The sequence below is a fragment of the Centropristis striata genome, chromosome 3, assembly GCF_030273125.1.
Source record: "Centropristis striata isolate RG_2023a ecotype Rhode Island chromosome 3, C.striata_1.0, whole genome shotgun sequence".
Taxonomy (NCBI): domain Eukaryota; kingdom Metazoa; phylum Chordata; class Actinopteri; order Perciformes; family Serranidae; genus Centropristis; species Centropristis striata.
The window spans coordinates 12,669,299-12,689,043 of record NC_081519.1 but is presented as its reverse complement, the minus strand read 5'-3'; the positions used below and the strand labels follow the sequence as shown (position 1 = coordinate 12,689,043).

The window sequence follows — 19,745 nt, the reverse complement described above, 5'->3', positions numbered from 1 at the left end:
TTGTTGTTGTTGTTGTTTTAAAGTCTAATCACTGTGATTGTATGATTTTTTTTAAATGTTTTTTTTATGTTACAAAAGCTGGCAGCTAAATGTAGTGGAGTAAAAGTACAACATTTGTCTCCAAAATGTAGTGGAGTAGAAGTATAAAGTTACATATAATGGAAATACTCAAGTAAAGAACAAATTGCTCAAAATTGTACTTGAGTACAGTTCTTAGTTACATTCTTGTATATTGTATTCTAATATATGATGTGCACAACGCCATGTCTTGTTAGTCTTCGCTGTATTTATTCTGAAGTCTTCATGTCAACACAGTAACACCACAACAAAGCTACAGTACCACCTAGGGAGCACACTGAATAATGCACTTTAGATATTCCAAAATACTACAATTCTACCACTGCATATTTCCAGTATAATGATATTTGATCATAGTCACAAAACCCATCGTTATCATTCCGCAGCCTACTGGCTGCGCTGGTTTTAATGGAAACTGGAAGGCATCATATGCTGCACAGATGGTGCTGGAGGGGGGTCAGTAGGGTCCAAACAGCAATTGGAGCTTATTGACACGCAAATCCAGCTATGGCAATCTCTGAATTAGGAAGGAAGTGAATGCCTCATGTCTTTGCTGTGCTATCGTGACCAAATAAAGGGTTTGAGAAAACAACCTATATTGATGTGATGCATGTTTGAATTTATTCGCTAAAATATACCATAGACATTCCAACGATTAGCTGTTGACAGTTTCTACACACTCCGCCCACCGCAGCTCAATTATGTTGGGTTGTTCCTTTTCGCGCACTTTAGAGTTTCGACATTTCCAACAGTTCCTGAACGCATCTTATCTTCAGCCTGGCTAGCAGCATGGAAAGAAAAGGTAACGTTGTTGTAACTTACTCCAAAATACCTTTTACGCCCTGTACTTGAAACACACACGCTTTTCTTTAGGACATTTCTCCGGCAAATTCAGTGTCATAATGATTTTAACAGCTGTAACAATCCGCGTAAGAGTTGGTGAAAAGTAAAAGTGGACCATGCGCTCTGCTGTGTGTGTGTGAACAGCATGCTAGCTCTTGCTATCATACTAAGGTTAGCATCTCATCTGAGGGCAACTATTCGCCAAAAACTTTTATCCAGGTTATAGAAAAAAAAATAGCCACAATGTCCCTAAAGCGATGAACACATTTGCCAGGGCTCGGCATGATAACGGACAAAACCTGTGTGGTTTTCGCAGTGAAAAGCACCAAGTTTCTGTTAGCAGCTAACTTAAAATGCCTCTTTAATGGTCAACACACCGCTAAGGCCGGTTTACATCGCTTTTTGAGAGGCGTTTACTCATGCTAAGTAACCTGCTAGCTACTCAGAGATGCTAATATAACCTGTAACTACGAGTTTTTACACACTGGGTAACACAGGATACTCTTTCTTTAAAATCACGAAATGGCCATTATAGCTATGAGTAAACCACATTGTATTTTTGTAAAGCAATAGCGAGCTATGGAGTTGTGATACACCTGTTTTCTCTCTACATTTAGTACTCGCAATGCAAGCAAGGAAGAAGAGGACAAAGCCAAGGAAGCCTGGCAAAAAGTAAGTTGTTTTTATATCACAGTTCACTCTCTGGTCCAGAAACACAAAGCAGCAATTATCAGTTGCATTATCTCTCTTGGCTGTAAACTTGTCAATTTCTAATCATTTGTCAAAATGAAATGATATGGAATTGTAACACTTAACGTTATGCTACTGTTAGGGTGTGTTGTTTATGCAAAACTATTGGTGGATGCAGCATCATAATGTATCTGCAAGTTTATGACTTGCAACCTGTATATATTATCATTTAAAATATTATAATAAATAACACTAAAGTAAGCTAAGATATTCAGTTTTCACAGCAGTTTAAGATACAGATGAATAAATGAAATGCAAATAAAAAATGTACACAAAATATATACATAAACTAGAAAATTTTCTCTGGGGAAATTCTGAAAGGGCCATGGGGGCTACTGCCGGTGTGTGTACACTATGATGAGATTCTTCAGAGATTTCAAACAATTAATACTAGTAATGTTATACTGTATTATATACAAGGAGCACACCTACAACAAGCATTTCTTTCAAGTATTTATTTATACAGCAACCTATGCCCTTTAACCTCTAAATGTGTGTGTGTGTTTGAAACATGTGTATCTGGAGGAGTGTGCGCGCTTATGCGCGCGCGTGTGTAACAAAAATCACAAAGTTATGCGCTTACATGCGCATGTGTGCGTGCATGTATCTGTAACTGTAATTACATAAAATGACCTATGTGTGTGTGCGGCTGCGTGTATCTGTAACTGTAATCACATCAAAGCATCAAAGGCTTTGCGGTGGACCAATCAGAGCAGAGAAATCAACAGAACTAACAGCTGTGGAATCTTCTAGCACAGTGACAGCAGCCAGAGGTGGACGGACTGGAATTTCTGGCCTCGAACAAAAAGCATTTTTGGCAAAACCATAATACCTATCATTGATCCGACTTCACTTTGAGCGTCCTGAGTTCTTCCTGAACAGCTACATATGTTTTTTTGTGAAGAAAAATGAAGAAATAGCTTTGTAAGAGCGATCTGAAAAACTGTTAAATATGCTTTCCTACAGAAATCTTTATGCGTTTTCAATATGGCTGTCAATTAGGTGGTTGGCACGTGGAATTTGCGGCCTGGAGCGCAGTTTTCAAATTTATTTTTTGACAGTTTTTTCTCTCCCTCTACACTCTGGTGATGATGTCACACACTGTGACACGGACATTCCATGCAATACACACCCATTATAATCTCAGAATTTCTCCAAAAATTATCATGGTCATTGAACAGGGATTGATAAAAAACTATATGACCTATCGAAACGTGGATTAATACACCAATACACAAGACTTGTGTCTACTGTTTAAAGTTTAAATGGAGTCTCTAGGTGAAATTATGCTGGAGAAGTATTTTTTTTCCGGCCGTCCCATTCACTTCAATGCAAAATTTTGGGCAGTTTTCCGTAAATTCGTATTCCGTAGAGAAAAGTAATAGCACACCGATCCCGATCAAACTGCACGACTTGATATATAATTTGTCCTGCAACTCTTCAAGTTGTAGGACTAGTAGCGGGACGAAATTGTGTCCGGAAGAGGAATAAGAAGAAATCCACAGTATGACAATAGTGCTCCGGGCTTTATATAAACATATTGCGCATTTGGTTCGTCCTGAAAGAATTTTTTTATTGCACATTAGTGAAAATAGATTGTTGCATGTTAAATAGATTGTTGTATGTTGTTGTTCTGTATGTTGTAATATGGACAATACATTTAAAATAATATAAAAACATTTGTGTATATTTATACGCAAATTAAAGAAAGGACTTTGAAATTAAAGTTCTCAAGTAGTTTATTTTGGATGGTAAAGAAGTCTTTTCATCCTATTTTTAAAAGTATGTTAAGGGGTCTAAAACTTTAGTTTCAAATGATCAATTTTGAAAAAAACAATAATACATTTTTAATAGCTTGCATTCAAAGATTCATAGTAGACAGATTGCACAACAAGTTGTGCTATGATGTTGGATATTACAGACACAGTGATAAATGAAGAGGCAGATCCCACACTTCTGGTTGCATAAAAACAAATGTTTTTGCTCAGATTTTATGCATATGTTGATGCATGCTTTATTCTATAAGTTTCCTGATATTAGATATAAAATGCCATTATATCGCCTTGCTTACAGTAATGCTGTATAGCGTAATGTATTGAATTGTAACCCCTGTACTGTATTGTATAGTAATGCATATTGTATCACCAGATCCTTTCCAATGAACAGTTTAAGAACTCGATTCTCCATAATATAAACTTGAGTTGATGTTTAAAAAAAAAGATGAAGATAAAGTAAAATCTATTTAGAATCCTTTTTTTCCGAATCTTTATATCATTAATCTAGATTAAAAGCAAACAGCAAGTATTATTCCAACAAGAATGAAACACATTCACTGTGCATTAAATTCTTCCATTAAACATTACGCAAAACTAAAAGTAAAAAAACAAAAAACAAGCTCAAGATTGGTACAAAATTAATAAACCCACTCTGCTCTGTGTCCTGAGGTCAGCTGCTTGCTCTACATCTAGAAACTTGATGAATATCCTGTAGATTATGATGTTGACGTCTTGATCTCTCTTATTTTACCATCTTTTTTCCATCAACTCTCATTCATTTGCTGAATTGACTCCCACAGTCTACCAGAATACAAATCCCTTATATCAGTCTTGTAAGTTTTTCTGTCACCCATTTACAGCCCTTTCTCCCCACTTCTGTCTACATCTGATGAGACTCAACCTCGACTTGTCTGTGCTTCACTTAATTTTTCACATATAGAAATCTCCTTTCTTTGATCCCCCATCTCCACCTCCCTCTTTTTATCTAGAACGCTTTATTTTTGCTTAGTTGCTCGATCTCAGACAGTTGTCTCACAGTTGAGTTGTATCACATAATTAATCTCTTGGCCAAAGGTTGTGCTTTTTTTTCCAGTAGTGGCATGGCTTAATGCAGCAGCATCATCACATCCTAAATGAATACTAAAACCAGGAGGGCTAATCGCTCCAGCTGTTAGTAGGCTACAGTTTCTGCTTCTTGTTGTGGTAAAGTAATGTTCATTCATTCATTCATTCATCCAGTTGACATCCAGCAGAGATTTTTCTGTCATCACCCATGGATGTAAAGACAGCTATTACTGAACTACTTTGATACTGAAGAATTAAAAACGGGATGATTCACAGGCATCGAGCATCAATTTAGTACAGTTTCTAAGAATATATATCTAAGCTCTTAAGGCATGATGGAGTTTTGGGATAATGGTATCCTTGGAAAGTATAATCATGAATGAATGACTGATGCCTGTGTGTTCAGGCTTGACTGGGTTATGACTCAAAGATGAATAACTCGGGCAATCAGGAGATAAGGGTTTAAAGCACCTTAATTGCCTCCACGAGCTGTGTGTCACAGCCTCTGACTGCTGACAGTGTTGATAAACGGGGCCTGTCATCAGGCTAAACTACCATCACTAACTTCCCGATGTTTTAGGAACACCAGCATGCACCTGTCTCTTTCACCTTACAGTGTTTTGGCTCTTCTCCGCTCTTGACAGTGATTCTATGCAAGAGTTTCTTGTTGAAAATGCAGAATTTTTGTCCGTAACATCAAGCGAGTGGCAAGCATCCAAGCTTAACCCCCCCCACCCCCGTCTCTCTCTTTCCCTTGCTCCCGTTATCCTCCTTCCCTCCCTCTCTCTTTTGTCAGTTGCTCTGTTGTGGCTGCTGTGCGGAGAGGACGCAGCAGCCACTGTTCAGTTGAAGAGCCAGGGGAGAGGAGACCAGACCTGGTCCCCAGAAAAAAGTGCTGCTAGCCTTTGCCAAGTGTAGTTCAGAATAGACTAGAATAACATAGCTTGAGCTAATTGTCCTCCGGGTCATGTGGCTCCTGGACTGGATCTTCTCCATCAATACAGCTGTGGTGAAGCTAGCCAGCGGTTTCACATGCAAGTGAGTAGTGCAAAAAGTCTCATGTTTGTGTTATTGTATGACAGAGTGGAAGCAAGATTAAAAGAAGGAGATGTAAAACTCAGGCTTGGCTCCTGTCTATACTGCTTGTTGAAGCTGTGATGGTGGGAGTTGTTCGGCGTAGTAGTGTTTTGATGTGTATGTACGTGAGCCTGATGCCAGTTTACACAGTTTGGCTGACTTATTGATGGGCTGATCCATTTTTCATTAAGGAGCAGATGCTGACTGTTGCTGCTCTATGAGTTGCCTGATTACCTGCTCATGTGTTTTGCATAAGGTGTGTGCGAGCCAGCGAGATCAGGGCTGATGAGACTTCCCTGGTGAATTTGTGCTGCCAGCATTTGAAAGAGCATATTGCCCACCCATTTGTTTCACTGTATTTCTGCATTACAATATCTTTTTTTTTGCCTCATTTTAGACATGAAACCACTTGTTTGTCTCGCTTTCTGTGCCTCAGGTGTAATTTTAGGACAGTAGACACTCAGGAGGCTGAACAGGATGAGGCAGCATAGCAGAGTATTTACCAGCACAGTTGCACTCTATTGTATTTTGCTTTTATATCACCCTCTTCTCTCTCTTCAAAGCTGCAGTTCATTACATAACACATCCAGTCTTCTATTATCTGCAGTCCACTACAGCTCTGTGTCCCTCTATTTCTCTCTCTTGCACTCTCTTGGGGGGGCAGCAGTGTCAAAGAAGGGACTCACAAGAGCTGTTTTTCTACCAAGAAGTTCCAGATATTTTTAGTCCCTTCTACTTTTCAAGGAACTAATACATTCCTTCAGCCCATTGTTGTTTGCATTTTGTGCTTTACAACAAACCTCAGAGAAACAATCAGAGAATAACATTTTAATTCTTACTCACTAGCAGGCTCTCTCTCTTTTTATCTTGTTTGTGTTTTGTGTTTATTTTGTTTGTGTTTGTTTGACCAATTAGCAACAGTCATCCCTGCAAGCCCCATCCCAAAATATTCTGTACTTCCAGAAAGTATCACCAGGGCCTTTTTGCTCAGGACTAGGGCTGAACAGTTCATTTAAATTTGTCCCTTTTGATCCAACATACTAATATGAACTAGTACAGTTAATCAATAAAATTCAAATTAAGTATTGTGAATGCAGATATTTCCTGGCCAAAAGAAAAATGTTGTTACAGATCCTTGTATTAAAAAATAAACAAAGACATACCAAGAACATTTGAATGTATATTTCAATGAAAATTGCAATAGTGATGTAAACATGATCATTAGTTGTTTGCTGCTCTGTTATTGTTCTGGATGTTGTATATATCACCTTTAACCACTAACCTTCTATACATGGTAGCTGTGAAGGAAAGACATTTCATCCAAGATATTGGATGTTTTACATATAGAGGTTTATTTATGTGAAGTAAAACACCTGCACTGGTTTAAACGGTGCTGTAGTATACAAAGCTGCAGTGTCCTCTCTCTCTGACTGCCTCTTTGCATGTAATGCGGTACCCGCTTGGAAAGAAACAAATGTCTCTTGCATGACCTGTATACTTTCAGCAGGTGTTGAAGTGCTAGAGTGAAGGTGCTGCAGCGCACTCATTTACACTTTGTGTGCATTGCACCCTTGGTGGTGCTACCTCGTGCTGCTGTTTCTTTCTGCTGCCCAGGCACTTGTCATTGATTTTATCTGGAGGGAGGGGCGGAGGAGAAGAAGAGGATGTAAACTTTTTGGCCACACTCCATCACCCGGAGCTCTTTTCTCCTCTGTGCCCTTGTTTATTTTGCTGTAGAGATCTGATAGGGCTGGATAGGTGGAAACAATACAGCCAGGAGAAACCAGGAGACACTGACACACTCTGTCATGTCAGATGTGTGCACAGGAGTGATTGAGATGTCAAGTGGTTGTGGCTCTGTATTAGATTTCAGGTCTCATTGGCACAATCACTGGTCTGAATGGTAGTGGGGCACGGGCTGCAGTTTAACAGTTTCAGCATCATCATATATGTAAATGGTGTATAGATGTGTAAATGTACGATCAGTTTTGTAAAAGAATTGGTGAGCTGATTTTTCTAATTTGACAATTAAATGTATCCTTCATCATCAAAAGAGAGCACTCAGATCCCATTACCAGTGTCCCTGTAGTCTGAAGACACTTCAGAGAAGGAATTAGCTTATGCTCCAGTTTAGAAGGGGGGAAAAAAGCAAATATGTTTGCTAGTAAACAAGCCACTAATGCGCTCAAGAATCACCCGGATTTGTTCAATTAAAAATTGCACCAAGCTGCAACTGAAACCAGCAGTCGATCAGGCTCCCTCACATGCACACATCTAGGAAATAAGACAGCTGTGGAGCTGTTACACATTGATTAAAATGTATGAGAAACCCATTTTAATGCCTTGGAGCCACTGACAGCTGTGGCCGTTGGTATTATTCTTGTGAATAAGATGTCTCAGGGATGCCTTAAGGGCCCTTTTCTTCAAATCTGGCACAAATGGCCACCTTAACTAATCAATACGCTAATTATTACATTATAAGATTTCACACAAATGTCTAATGGAATAAAATTATAAAGTGATGACATTTTATGCTTCATTATAATGTAATTCAGTATAACAGTGAGCTGAAAGCGGTTGCATGCTCACCTCGTCTGAGACACACGGCAGCCTTCTGATGCAGCACACTATGCCCAGGTGACTGAAAAACACGTTGAAATTAAAATTTTGTTATTACAGTTAGAGTAGAGTACCCAAAAAAAGGTACCGGTACCGAATTCAAGGTACTGGTAAAAAATGTAAACGGTACCCAACCCTAGTAGTGATTGCATTTTCTGTGCTGTCTGGTTTGAGATGTTTGTGAAGCCTCCACGTTTTAAAATGTGCATTAGGGCTGCACAATTAATAGAATTTTAATCGTGATCACGATTTTGGCCGCCACGATTAAATTAACCTGATCGTCGGCGATATTTCCATTTTAAAATGCGAGCTCTCCTGCATATCTAATCAAGCACTTTCTACACCAGAAGTCCACCAACCACCAGGTGGCGAACGCATAGTAAAGGTTTCATGTAGCTGCCTAAATAAATAATGAGCGAGCGCTGAGCAGGATGTGACGTAGTACTTGACGCGACAACAACACGCGCCATTTGTAAAAGCCGGCAAAGCAGTGTTGCCAACTTAGCAACTTTTCAGACCCCCTTAGCGACTATTTTTCAAAAAAAGCAACTGGAAACAAATCCAGCGACTTTTTCTGGTGTTATTGGAGACTCGTTCTGACTCTTCTTAACAAACTCCTCCAGATACACATGCTTCACACACTGACACACACACACACACAGAGGTAACTTTATGTGATTGTAGTTACACACACACACAAATGCACGCATAAGCGCGCACACTTCTCCAGATACACATGTTTCACATACACATTTTGAGGTTAAAGGCCATAGGTTGCTGTAAAAAAAATACTTGAAAAGGAATGCTTGTTGTAGGTGTGCTCCTTGTATATAATATAGTCTCATAACATTACTAGTATTAATTGTTTGAAATCTCTGAAGAATCTCATCATAGTGTACACACACCGGCAGTAGCCCCCGAGGCCCTTTCAGAATTTACCCAGAGAAAATTTTCTAGTTGTGATAATAATTTTGGCCATAATCGTGCAGCCATAATGTGTAGCTTTTTTGGAGCAACATCCATGTTTAAAACATTGTCTACTGTTTTGGCCACATGAGTCTGGACAGATGTTGATGTTGGCTACAAAAAAAAAGAGAAGCTCTGATTAAAACCCACACAAAGAGAGCTCGACTTAATCCTCTGGCCAGGACACCATTACTCCACTATGTCTTTAAATAGTTAATAGTTGTGCTGCTATATTAATGTTCTGAATATTGTTTATTGTCACAACCATTTAATTAAACAGTTGTGGCTTTCCTGCTGATTCCTTTCCTACATCTAGGGTTTAAAATCAGGGCCACCTAACACTTGTCCATGAGTAGCAAACCCTGCTGAGGCTGTGGCAAAATGCATCTACCACAAACAGTCTGAGTAGCATTGTTTTTTTCGGTGCAAAAAATTGAGTGAAACAATGTTGGAATGGCAGGTGATAAGGGGGTGGGAGGTGGTTGATGATGATGATAGACAGACAGGGGAAAGAGGAATGGCGTTGTTTTGGTCAGACAAGGAGGAGGGGTGGGGGCTGCTGTCGTCCCTCACCTGCAATGCAGTGCTGGGCTGCATCATCCAATCATCTCCCAGCTGTCAGTGAAGGGGGCCGGGCCAGCAGCTGACGACAGCCAAGGAGAGTTCTCGGTCAGACAGAGAAGGGAGAGAGACAGCGAGTGTGTGGGAGAAAAAAAGTGAGCGAGAGAGGCAGCGAGTGTGCTCCAGGACTAAACCTCTCAGTGTTCAGCCTGCAGCAGAGCCTCCACATTTCTCCTCTTGTTTCTCTTCTTTCTGTGCTCTCTGCGCTTGTCTTCACCCACTCTGCTCTCTTTCCTCTTAAGCCCCATTTTCTCATTCTGTTTGCTGTCTCCTTCCTCTATTATCACTGCTTTTCAGGTACCAACTCTCTTTTCCTGCTGCACTCTACTTTTCACTCTTCATCCCTCTCCGTCTTTGGTCCTCTTTTTGCCTCGTGGCAGATGTAGTGAGGGGGTTTTTCTTAACACCTACACTTTCTCCTGTCCTCCTCCCTTATCACGTCCCATGGGCATCCGTGCTTCTTGCAGGTAAGAGCAGGATCTGTGTGTGTGAGTGTTGGCAGGCGTGACAACCAGAGACGTTTAGAGATTGTCTTGCTCCCAATGTTTGCAGAAGTCCTTGAAGTATCCTGCTTTCTGTCGATGTTCATGTTGTCTGGCCATCAGAGGGCATTGAGTGGTCTCTGTCCGAATGCTGATGTACCGCAGTGAGAAAAAAACTTGAATGCACGATCTTGAAAGGCACGATCATCTGCTGTCTTTTGGCATTAAATGTGAGAATGCTTGTGTTGGGTTTAAAATGTAATTTATATGTCAGCATGTTTGCTACACATTTCTCTCTTATTCTCTGATGTAGACACTGTCCCTGTAACCTCTGCCATTCTGTCCTCCCATCTCTCTTTCTGCTCTCTGCTTACTAAAAATAGTCTTCTTTTTGGCAGTTATATTTAGATCTAGTCCTTGTCCTGGGATCAAAGGTCCACGTGTCAGTTTTTCACCAAATCCTCTATATTTTATAGGGATTTTGTTTTCAATTCGGTATTTTATGTACTCAGAGAATGCATAAAATCCACCAAGACGATGGCTTATTTAGCAATGTAAACAAAAGAGAAAAATCAATTTGGTTATAGGCCCCACAATTCGCATCCGCTCCACAATTTAGAGGGAAATGCATGAACTGAAAACATCATGCCCTGAGTGGAGGTACTGAAAACATTGTGAACATATTGGTCTTGTTTTATTCAAAGATCAAGTATGTAAACGTCTTTATGTCCACTATCCTCTCACATTAGCCAAGCCTCCAAAAACGCACAGTGTATTCAGTGTCACCTTTGTTGTGTCAATGCAGCAGGCAAAAGAGGATGTTGGATGCCAAAAAAAAAGTTCCAGCCCCCCAAATGGTCGAATCTGGCCCACTGAATGATTTTGCAAAGTGTTGGAATTGCAGATAAACCATTAATTCTAATGTCTCAGTGATGCACACTGCTGTTTCTCTTTGTCCACTAGGGACGTGCTGTCCTAATAGGCAGATCCTGTGCTAAATATGCTATTATAGAGCATGTGTGCTTAAATACAGGCTTTTTTACACAATGCTGTCAAGCATAGGCAGTTGTTCATGCAGGAGCCGTCGGTGCAAAGTGTCCTTGTAAAAAGAAAAGTAAAGTGGACATTAAGTGGGTTTTTCAAGAAGGAAAATGGTTGTCAATTCAGAGGCTTTCCCACCTTAACCACAATATGGTTATCTGAAAAAACTGACTATTGTGGTCATATTTAAAGATATTGAGCCTTGTGTAAAATATTGTTGGCAATTGGCACCTTCAGAACAAAACAATCTGTATCAGATTTCAGAAGACTGTATCAGGGGACAACTTCCCGACTTCCTCAGTAGCTTACACATCAATTGGTGATGTCAGCATTACTACACAGGAGTGAAAATGTATCAACAATTATAACAATTTCAAGATCTCAGCAAGTTCCTTCAATCATGAAGAAATCAATGATACCATTGTTTATTTCCAAAACACATGTGACTAAGAATGTTGTGCCTTTCAGATCTACTGCGATTGTTTCAGAATATACTTGCACTTCTTAACACTAAAAAGGAAAAACATTCATCATCATTTTTAGATTTTAGTCAGTGACCCAACATCTGATATCTGTATCACATCGGTGCTTCCCTATGCTCAAGCTTGTTTTCCTCTGAGTATTTAACACACAATAATTGACACAGTGGAAAATTGTGTTTCACATTTGAAGCGCTATGGATGAGAGTTGAAAGTGGTAAATGAATAAATTCAGTGTTGTTTAGCCTTTGCCACACATTGTGTGGGCTGACAAAGTTCTTGCAAGTAGCTGCTGAAAATGCTTAAACCACATTAACCGTCAGAAGCAGAGAAAGACTGGAGGCTGCACTTTCATCTTTAAATATGTGTGATACTATAGTTAGTTAATGAAAACACAAAACATAAAAACATTGGGGCAGTTTTGGTGCGTACTCTCTTCAGTGCTGCTAGGGAGACAAACTTTTATTTTTGGTTGAAAACATTATGAGCAAATGAAAAATGGAGTGTGCCCACTCCAGTGGCACCTTTTTCTTTAGAGAGAAAAATCTCACAGCAGATGGGGGAGTATTGTAGAAGCAAACTCACAGACTGAATTATACTAAAAATCTTTTTTGTCCCGGCCTTTTCTCCGAGGAGGATGCCTCCTACACATATGAGCCAGACAGATATGATCAGCAGGCCAATAATATTGGTTGATATATGATATGATAAATGCAAATAGAAGTCGCAGTGGATTCATTTTTATATATTTGGTCAGGATCCAAAAAATAATCATTACTCTAATAGGACTTACTTGAACTCTGAGCCCTTTCTTGTCAAAATGAAAAAGGACCAAATTAATTAATTAATCTTTGCACCTATGACTTTAGCTCAACATCTTTAATTGCCTTTCTCCCCTAAGGAACGGTAACAAACGGCTGAGTTCAGCAGGCGGCCAAGCATGACACAGCGAAGATGCATCTAAAGTGGTCCTTCTTCTTCTGTTGCTTAGACTTAAGCCAATGAACTCATTAGCTAGGCATGTTAATCCTGATGGCTTTTAACATTGTTTGCACATCACAACAAAGTACCGTCAACCCAAGCAATCAGATCAGTTTTTCTGTCTCCCATATGACATTTTAGAAGCAATGCCAGTAAACACAGTTAAGAGTAAACATTTTTCTTCAGAGGGTATGTGTTGAAGTCAGCTGCTTAGACCCTCACATAGCTTAAGAGATAATATGTGACTTGCTTTAATTAGCTCTAAATCCTCCCCAGCACCAACCAGTGTTTACTGTTCGACTCAATTGAAGCTGAAACACGATGTCTAAATGTAGCACACAGGACTGATGTGTTCTGTTAATTAATCTGCTTAGAAAAATTCAAATGAAGATTTTTTTTGTGCAATACCACCTTGTGTTCATTTAAAATAGTGTGGAGAAAAACAGTGTTGTTTGTGAAGTAACATCTGTCTGCTCTGCATGCAGAGAACAGGATTTCTTGCTGGAAGCTTTTAGATGTTGTTAACCTCGACAGTGCACCATGATCAGCCCTCTGCAGGAATTCAGGGAAGCATCTTAAGGACTCATGAGCTTCAGTTCTTTAATGAGAAAGCAAAGATAGTGGGATAATAAAGCTCTGTGTTGGTGCAGGAATGTTTGCTCAGATTCCTTGTCTTGTTTACTTATTCTTCGATCTTTCCTGATTTTTGTATTTTATGTAGGATTTTTAAAAGTTTTTGTACAGCTGTGTGTACAAAGCAAGCAACAAGAAAACAGATGGCCAGTGTTGTTGAGTAATGAAAGAACAAAGGGGTTGTATTCAGCATAGCAAGGTATTATATTTGTTACCAAACCATTTATCAATCTTGAAAATATCATTTAAAATCATCATCAGTTGCAACACTGTAATATTGTGGTGTTCTTGAAATTTGACTGACTGGCCTACAGGACAGGCTGCCAGGTTTCTTTAGCTGTTGCTAATTGGTTAAAGGGTGGAGACGAGGTGATTCATTGGCGATTGATGACATGTTTGCTGCTCGGTGGTTTGGATTCAGTGGGAGAGTGTCACAGTGCAGTCTCTTCTTTCAGCACCACGGACAGCACCAAGAGGAAGTTTGTTTGGCCAAACCAAATTCCATTCAGTCTGTCCAGAAACAAGTCATTTTCTGAACGGATCACAAAACAAGAGATTATCGTGTTTGACAATAATTTGACTCAGTGTGTGCAAGTTCCTCATGCTTTAATAATGAGTGACTCAGGTAGAATATGCAGTGTTCCTAGTCAATAGTTTGTGCAGCTTGAAGCTCACTGGGTGCAGTTGCACCTCTTTACATATGTATCTTTCTTGTTTTACTTGTTTGATATCTAACTTGAATCCTGTTTGTGAGTCTTTTCTTGGAAACAAACATGGTCTTTGGTACTCTCCAATGAGTCCTATAGGAACAACTAGTGAACTGGTTTTAATAATTTATTCCACTTTGTTCACATTCACACAACACAACATGCTCATTTAAGCATTGTGCAATCATCAGTTATTTAACAATAGGATTAATGTTTAATGATATTAAGTCCTGGTCCAAGGAGTCGTATGATGATGCTGCAGCTTTAGTAGGTGGGTTTGAAGAAAATAAATCCCACATCTCTTCCCTTCCTGCACTTACTTCACACCCATTTGAGCTTGTTATGTAGCTGACTGACAACACAGACTCCTGAGCTTTAAAATTAACTTTTTATCACACTATCATACTCATCCATGCTTTCTTTAATTAATTCAAATTCCACCACAGAAATGTGCTTTAATGTGCAGCTCAAATAGAAGACCCAAGATGAAAGTAAGTAAATCATTCATAAGAAGACTTCAAAGCAAAAAATGACTACAAGCTTAGTAGTTAAAGCCAATGTGTAGAGGAAGAGATATGAAGAACTGTGTTTATATGTATATTTACACACACACTGGGAATTTAAAGCACAGCCCTCAGAATTAATAGGAGATAGTGAAGTAGATGGTCTCTTGTTACGATCACAGAGAGGTGTTAAAAAAAAAAGTTGTTCCACTGAATCCAATTTTATTTTTTTTCTGTTGCAGTTAAAATTAGTTTGGTTTCTCAAGTTAGGAGAGGTGAGAAGCGATTTATGAGTTGCAAGTTGTTGTTCTTTGCAGCTACTCTCCTAACCAGGACAATCAGCTGGTCTCGTCCACTTATTTACTGCAAAGTTTCTCTGTATCACAAATACACTGACTGGCCAGTCATAGGGAAAATATACAGAAACCGCTTTAAGTTTGGCACGGTTATATTCTTGAAGTTGCTTGAAATGCCTAAACACAACAACAATCACTTTTACCTAAGCGTTGTATTTTTTTCTGCCACATTTTCTGTCACAACTGGATATTAGCATTGAGTTTTGGCATGTGAATAGTCCTGTATCAGTGACAAATACTGATTGATCTTTAGTGCCATAAAAATATATCTTTTTAGTATTTTCTTTAATCTGCCCCTTGGTGCTAACATGACTGTTCTGCCATTACAGAAATACTATACAGGCTCCTGATCTTTGTTTGGAATATGAATTGATCCTTACTGGGGATTTCCACCGGGCGCATTACAGCAGCAGCACGTCAGTTTAGCGAGCCGGCCGTATACACGCGAGATAACGAGATCACGCGTTAATCCTGACCATACGGGAGACCGCAAGATCCCGTGATAAACTTTAAACTCTATTTATACAGTCTATGGATAAACTGTGTGTATAAAGTAAACAACAACAACAAAAACCAACTTACTTTGCTTCTCTGAGGTGAAAGATATGTTGATCTGACCATCTATCCTTATAAAAACAATATGTTATGTCATAAATGATTGTATGATGTTCCACTTCAACAATCAGTCTCTTGTCGTCCGTGTCGCCGATCCTCTGAGATCCTTTGATTGATTGATTGCTGATCTGGTGCCCCGGTCACAACATAATGTTGATGTGAAGTAGGGGTGGGCGATATGGCCCTAAAAGATTATCACGATATTTCAGAGTATTATCGCAATAACGATATTCTTGACGATATCAAAAATACTAAAAAATATATAGAAAATTATTTTTTAGTCCATATAAATAAATAAAAATTGTACAACAAAATAAAAATCAATCATAAATCTAAATGTAGTGTAAATTGCAAATCTCAACAGTTGCCAAATACAAAAAAATTACTTACTTGAGTATTAGCGAATAATAATAAAAAATAACCTTCTAGGGGGTTTGGGGCCCCCCTGGGAGAAAATTTTGTACATTTTATAGTACAATGTGATCAATCTCGTCCACTTTGAGAGCGAAATGTGAGCAAACACCTCACAAACACATCATTGCCTATTTTAATTAATTATTGTAAAGGAGAATAAAGGTTCTTCTATGTTTTATTTAAGGCATCTTATTTTGACAGTCTTCTTGTAATTTCTGTGGTGGATTCTGTGCTCTTATTTTGAAAGCTGCATTTGTGAAGCGACAGGAAGTAATAGTATAGTAGCTTTTTGTGATTAAAACAACTTTAATTGTTAGCTAATGTTAGCTTGCGGCTAACGAACGGCACAATGCAACAGTGTGTTTGGACCGTTTGGACCTCTGACAGGACAGGTTGATAGTATTTAGATCGGCTCACGCACACACAGACGCACAGAGAGAGAGAGGGGACGGGACTGATACATTACAGACAGGTAGGGGTTTGTTTTGAAGCGCAGTGGGAGGGCAGCTCGGTATATTCAGTGCGTGTGTGAATGCGTGCGCATGTCTCGGATGAGGACAGAGAGGTGGGTCGGGGTTTTGACTGACTGACGGGTGACAGACACTGCTGAGCAGAGACACAACGCAAAATAACTTTATGTTATGAATAGTGTAGATATACTTTCAGTAGCTTGAAATGTGACGTTAGAGCAGCACAAGAGACTCTGGCGGGCCGCCAAGGTCTAGGTAATTAATAGGAAATCCTTACGCCACTATGTCAAGAAGTAGGGCATGTTGCCAATATCGTGATATGCATTTTTTTACCCATAAAAAAAATATACCGGTATTATCGTGAACGATACGATATGGCACACCCCTAATGTGAAGTAGTTTTAGGCTGCATGAACTGCGTATTGTGTTTTATTTTGAAAGGGGCGGAATTGTTTTACGCTGATTCTGAGTCGGACTTCCTGTCTGGTGCGATCTGCTCTGTTGAGATTCACGCGATTTGGCAGCGTCTCGCTGAGAAATAGAAGTCCTACCTAATGCTCGCGTAGAGACGCTGACGTGACGCTGCTGTAACGTTACGCGCCCGGTGGAAATGCTCTCATTGATTAGAGTGTTACCTATTTGCAACGTCATACGCGACGCTGACGTTACGCTGCAGTAACGCGCCCAGTGGGAATCAGGCTTTATTCACTCGAGGGCTTTTTAGTTTCTCTGGTTGAAACCACACTGTAACCTTTTTGATAAAATACCTTGCTTCTGAAAATGACATATTATGAAAACCACATTGTCGAATGTTAACTCTTCCAACTCAGTGTTACTCAATTTCTGTTTCACTCCGTGAGCCAGTACATCTTTCACCTCTTTTCTCACTGCCGCTCTTCCTACCTCCGCACTTCCTTCCTCCCTCCCTGTGGTTTATATTCTTGTGACTGTTTATCTTTTCAATTTCTTCTCTCCCTCACCGTTCCGGTCTCTCTGTTTGCCTTCCCCACTCAGACCAGAGCCTCATGGTCGTGGAGGCGGCTCTGTGCCGGGCCAGGCAGACTCTCCGCTCCCAGAGCAAGACGAGGAGATCCTGGGCTCTGATGATGATGAGCAGGAGGACCCCAATGACTACTGCAGGGGTAGGTGTTGTGCATATATCCAAGCCAATAAAACATAGAACAGCAGTATTGTGATATATTTTAGTGAATATGATTGGATCTCAAATCCACCTGCACTGCAGCTTTGATTCATATAGATGTTTGAGTGTATCAGCATCTCTGTTTTGTCAGGTGGATATCACCATGTGAAGATCGGAGATCTCTTCCACGGGAGATACCATGTGATCCGTAAGCTGGGCTGGGGCCACTTCTCCACTGTGTGGCTGGCCTGGGACATCCAGTAAGTTCAGTTTCTTAATCTGACTGTGTGCAGTTTAGATAGAGATGTACAGATTTGCAGAGTTCATGAGCCAATTTTATCAAGCCACAGCTGCTGCTCCGTTGCAATAAAGTGAGCTTGAATATTGTAGTTCTTCTGAAAAAGAAATGTCTGAACCATGGAGTGCAGTGTGCATGCATAAGTATGCAATGGTCCACAGTGAGGGCCAGGAATTTCAGTCCTTCTGCAGCCTATATATGTGATATTTATAGATTATATACGTTAGGCTTCTGTTACCCTGAGCAGCACATCTTGAGTATCACGGTACTTTAAAAAATATGGTTATAGGTTCTAATAAAGGCCTGGTGACGTTTTTTAGTTTAATACCATTGGATATTTTTAGAAGTGTTATAGATATATGCACCAAGAGGTTTGATGCTACTATAACTGTTATTACTTGATATATATTTTAAAAACGGTTAATGTGGTTAAATGAGTTAAATCACTGATTTTGTGTGTGTGTTTCAGAGAGAAGCGCTTCGTGGCTATGAAGGTTGTAAAAAGTGCAGAACATTACACAGAGACAGCTCTGGATGAGATCAAGCTGCTCAAATCCGTAAGGCACAAAGTCACCGTGATAAAAATATTTTCGCAATGGTTTCAGTGATTCCAGTGTCCACAACTTTAACAACCCTGTATGTGTCTGTGTGTGTTTTCCAGGTAAGAAACACAGATCCCAGTGACCCCAACAGAGAGAAAGTGGTGCAGCTTCTAGACGACTTCAAAATTTCTGGCATGAATGGCACTCGTATCCTTTGTTGTTAATAAATTACAGTTAATCTGTTCCTGATATGCAGATATCCTTTGCGCGACACTTTCCCACACATCTAATCACACTGGCAAAACATACATTATTTTTTGACCACTTTTGATCAGGTTTTGTCCAAGTTGAAGTCTTTTTTTATAAACTGAACTGTGTCTTTAGAAGAAGGCTTTTCTGTTGCTGTCATTCTGTAAAAGAACGACGCAGTGCAACAAAAGCAGCGTAAATGCTTGGCGTCTTCCATTTTCTCTCTCCGTCCCTTTCAGTGTGATGGCTTGGACATACTAATTACACATCTCAGGCCAAATAGCTACTTTTAGTGTTGAACATTCAGGGTAAGACTGCATCACCTCAGGCCAGACATTAATTTATTTCAGCCTTGTTATTGTGCTTCAAGGCCCCATTTGTCTGCATTGCTTTTAAAGATCAGCATATCTCAGCCAGACTTCTACCAGAATTATTGAGTTTGAAAGCAATCGGCTGTGACGAGACACAATTTTGGTGCCAGTCATTTGGCAGTCTAAACTCTCCATTTATTATACCCCAGATTCACATCCCGCCCTGCTTTACATGGTGCAGATATTTATCTGACGTTCAGCTAGCTGAGTGCTTTGCCACATCTTTAAGCGCCTCAGTCCCAATGCACCAACACTCTCATCAGTGTGTTCCCGCCATCCAGTTTACAGCTGTGCACTAAGGCACTTACTTTTGCGGTTTGTACTGAAAGATTGTCAATTATGGAATTGCCTTGCAGAGAATTCTGTCTGATCTATTAGTCCTTGACATCGTATTTCTTCAGATGTGTGCATGGTATTTGAGGTGCTGGGTTACCACCTGCTGAAGTGGATCATCAAGTCGAATTATCAAGGCCTGCCTCTTCCCTGTGTTAAAAGCATAATACAACAGGTACTTTACAGCTACACAGACACTATTTATTGTTAAAACAGCACCTATTATTGTTTTCCACAGGAAAAGGATCATTTGATGTTTTGGTTTGTGTGCAGTGTCAGTTAGACTCAGGGCTGCACTATTGAAACGCTGTCAAAAAGAAAACTCATCGTGAGCTC

At 39.8% G+C, this 19,745-nt stretch overlaps 1 protein-coding gene across 4 annotated transcripts in view; it reads left to right on the top strand.

The window, feature by feature from the left end:
• Positions 1-782: 782 nt before the first annotated feature.
• Positions 783-19,745, top strand: part of srpk1b (SRSF protein kinase 1b) — a 27,257-nt gene continuing 8,294 nt past the window's right edge. Inside the window, exons 1-7 of one of the 4 annotated variants that reach the window (XM_059330116.1) lie at positions 783-880; positions 1,539-1,593; positions 17,490-17,617; positions 17,768-17,876; positions 18,384-18,471; positions 18,576-18,663; positions 19,478-19,584. In XM_059330116.1, the coding sequence (XP_059186099.1) occupies positions 868-880; positions 1,539-1,593; positions 17,490-17,617; positions 17,768-17,876; positions 18,384-18,471; positions 18,576-18,663; positions 19,478-19,584 (588 nt within the window). In that variant the 5' untranslated portion in view covers positions 783-867. The other 3 variants (XM_059330117.1, XM_059330115.1, XM_059330118.1) reach the window with 3 other exon arrangements.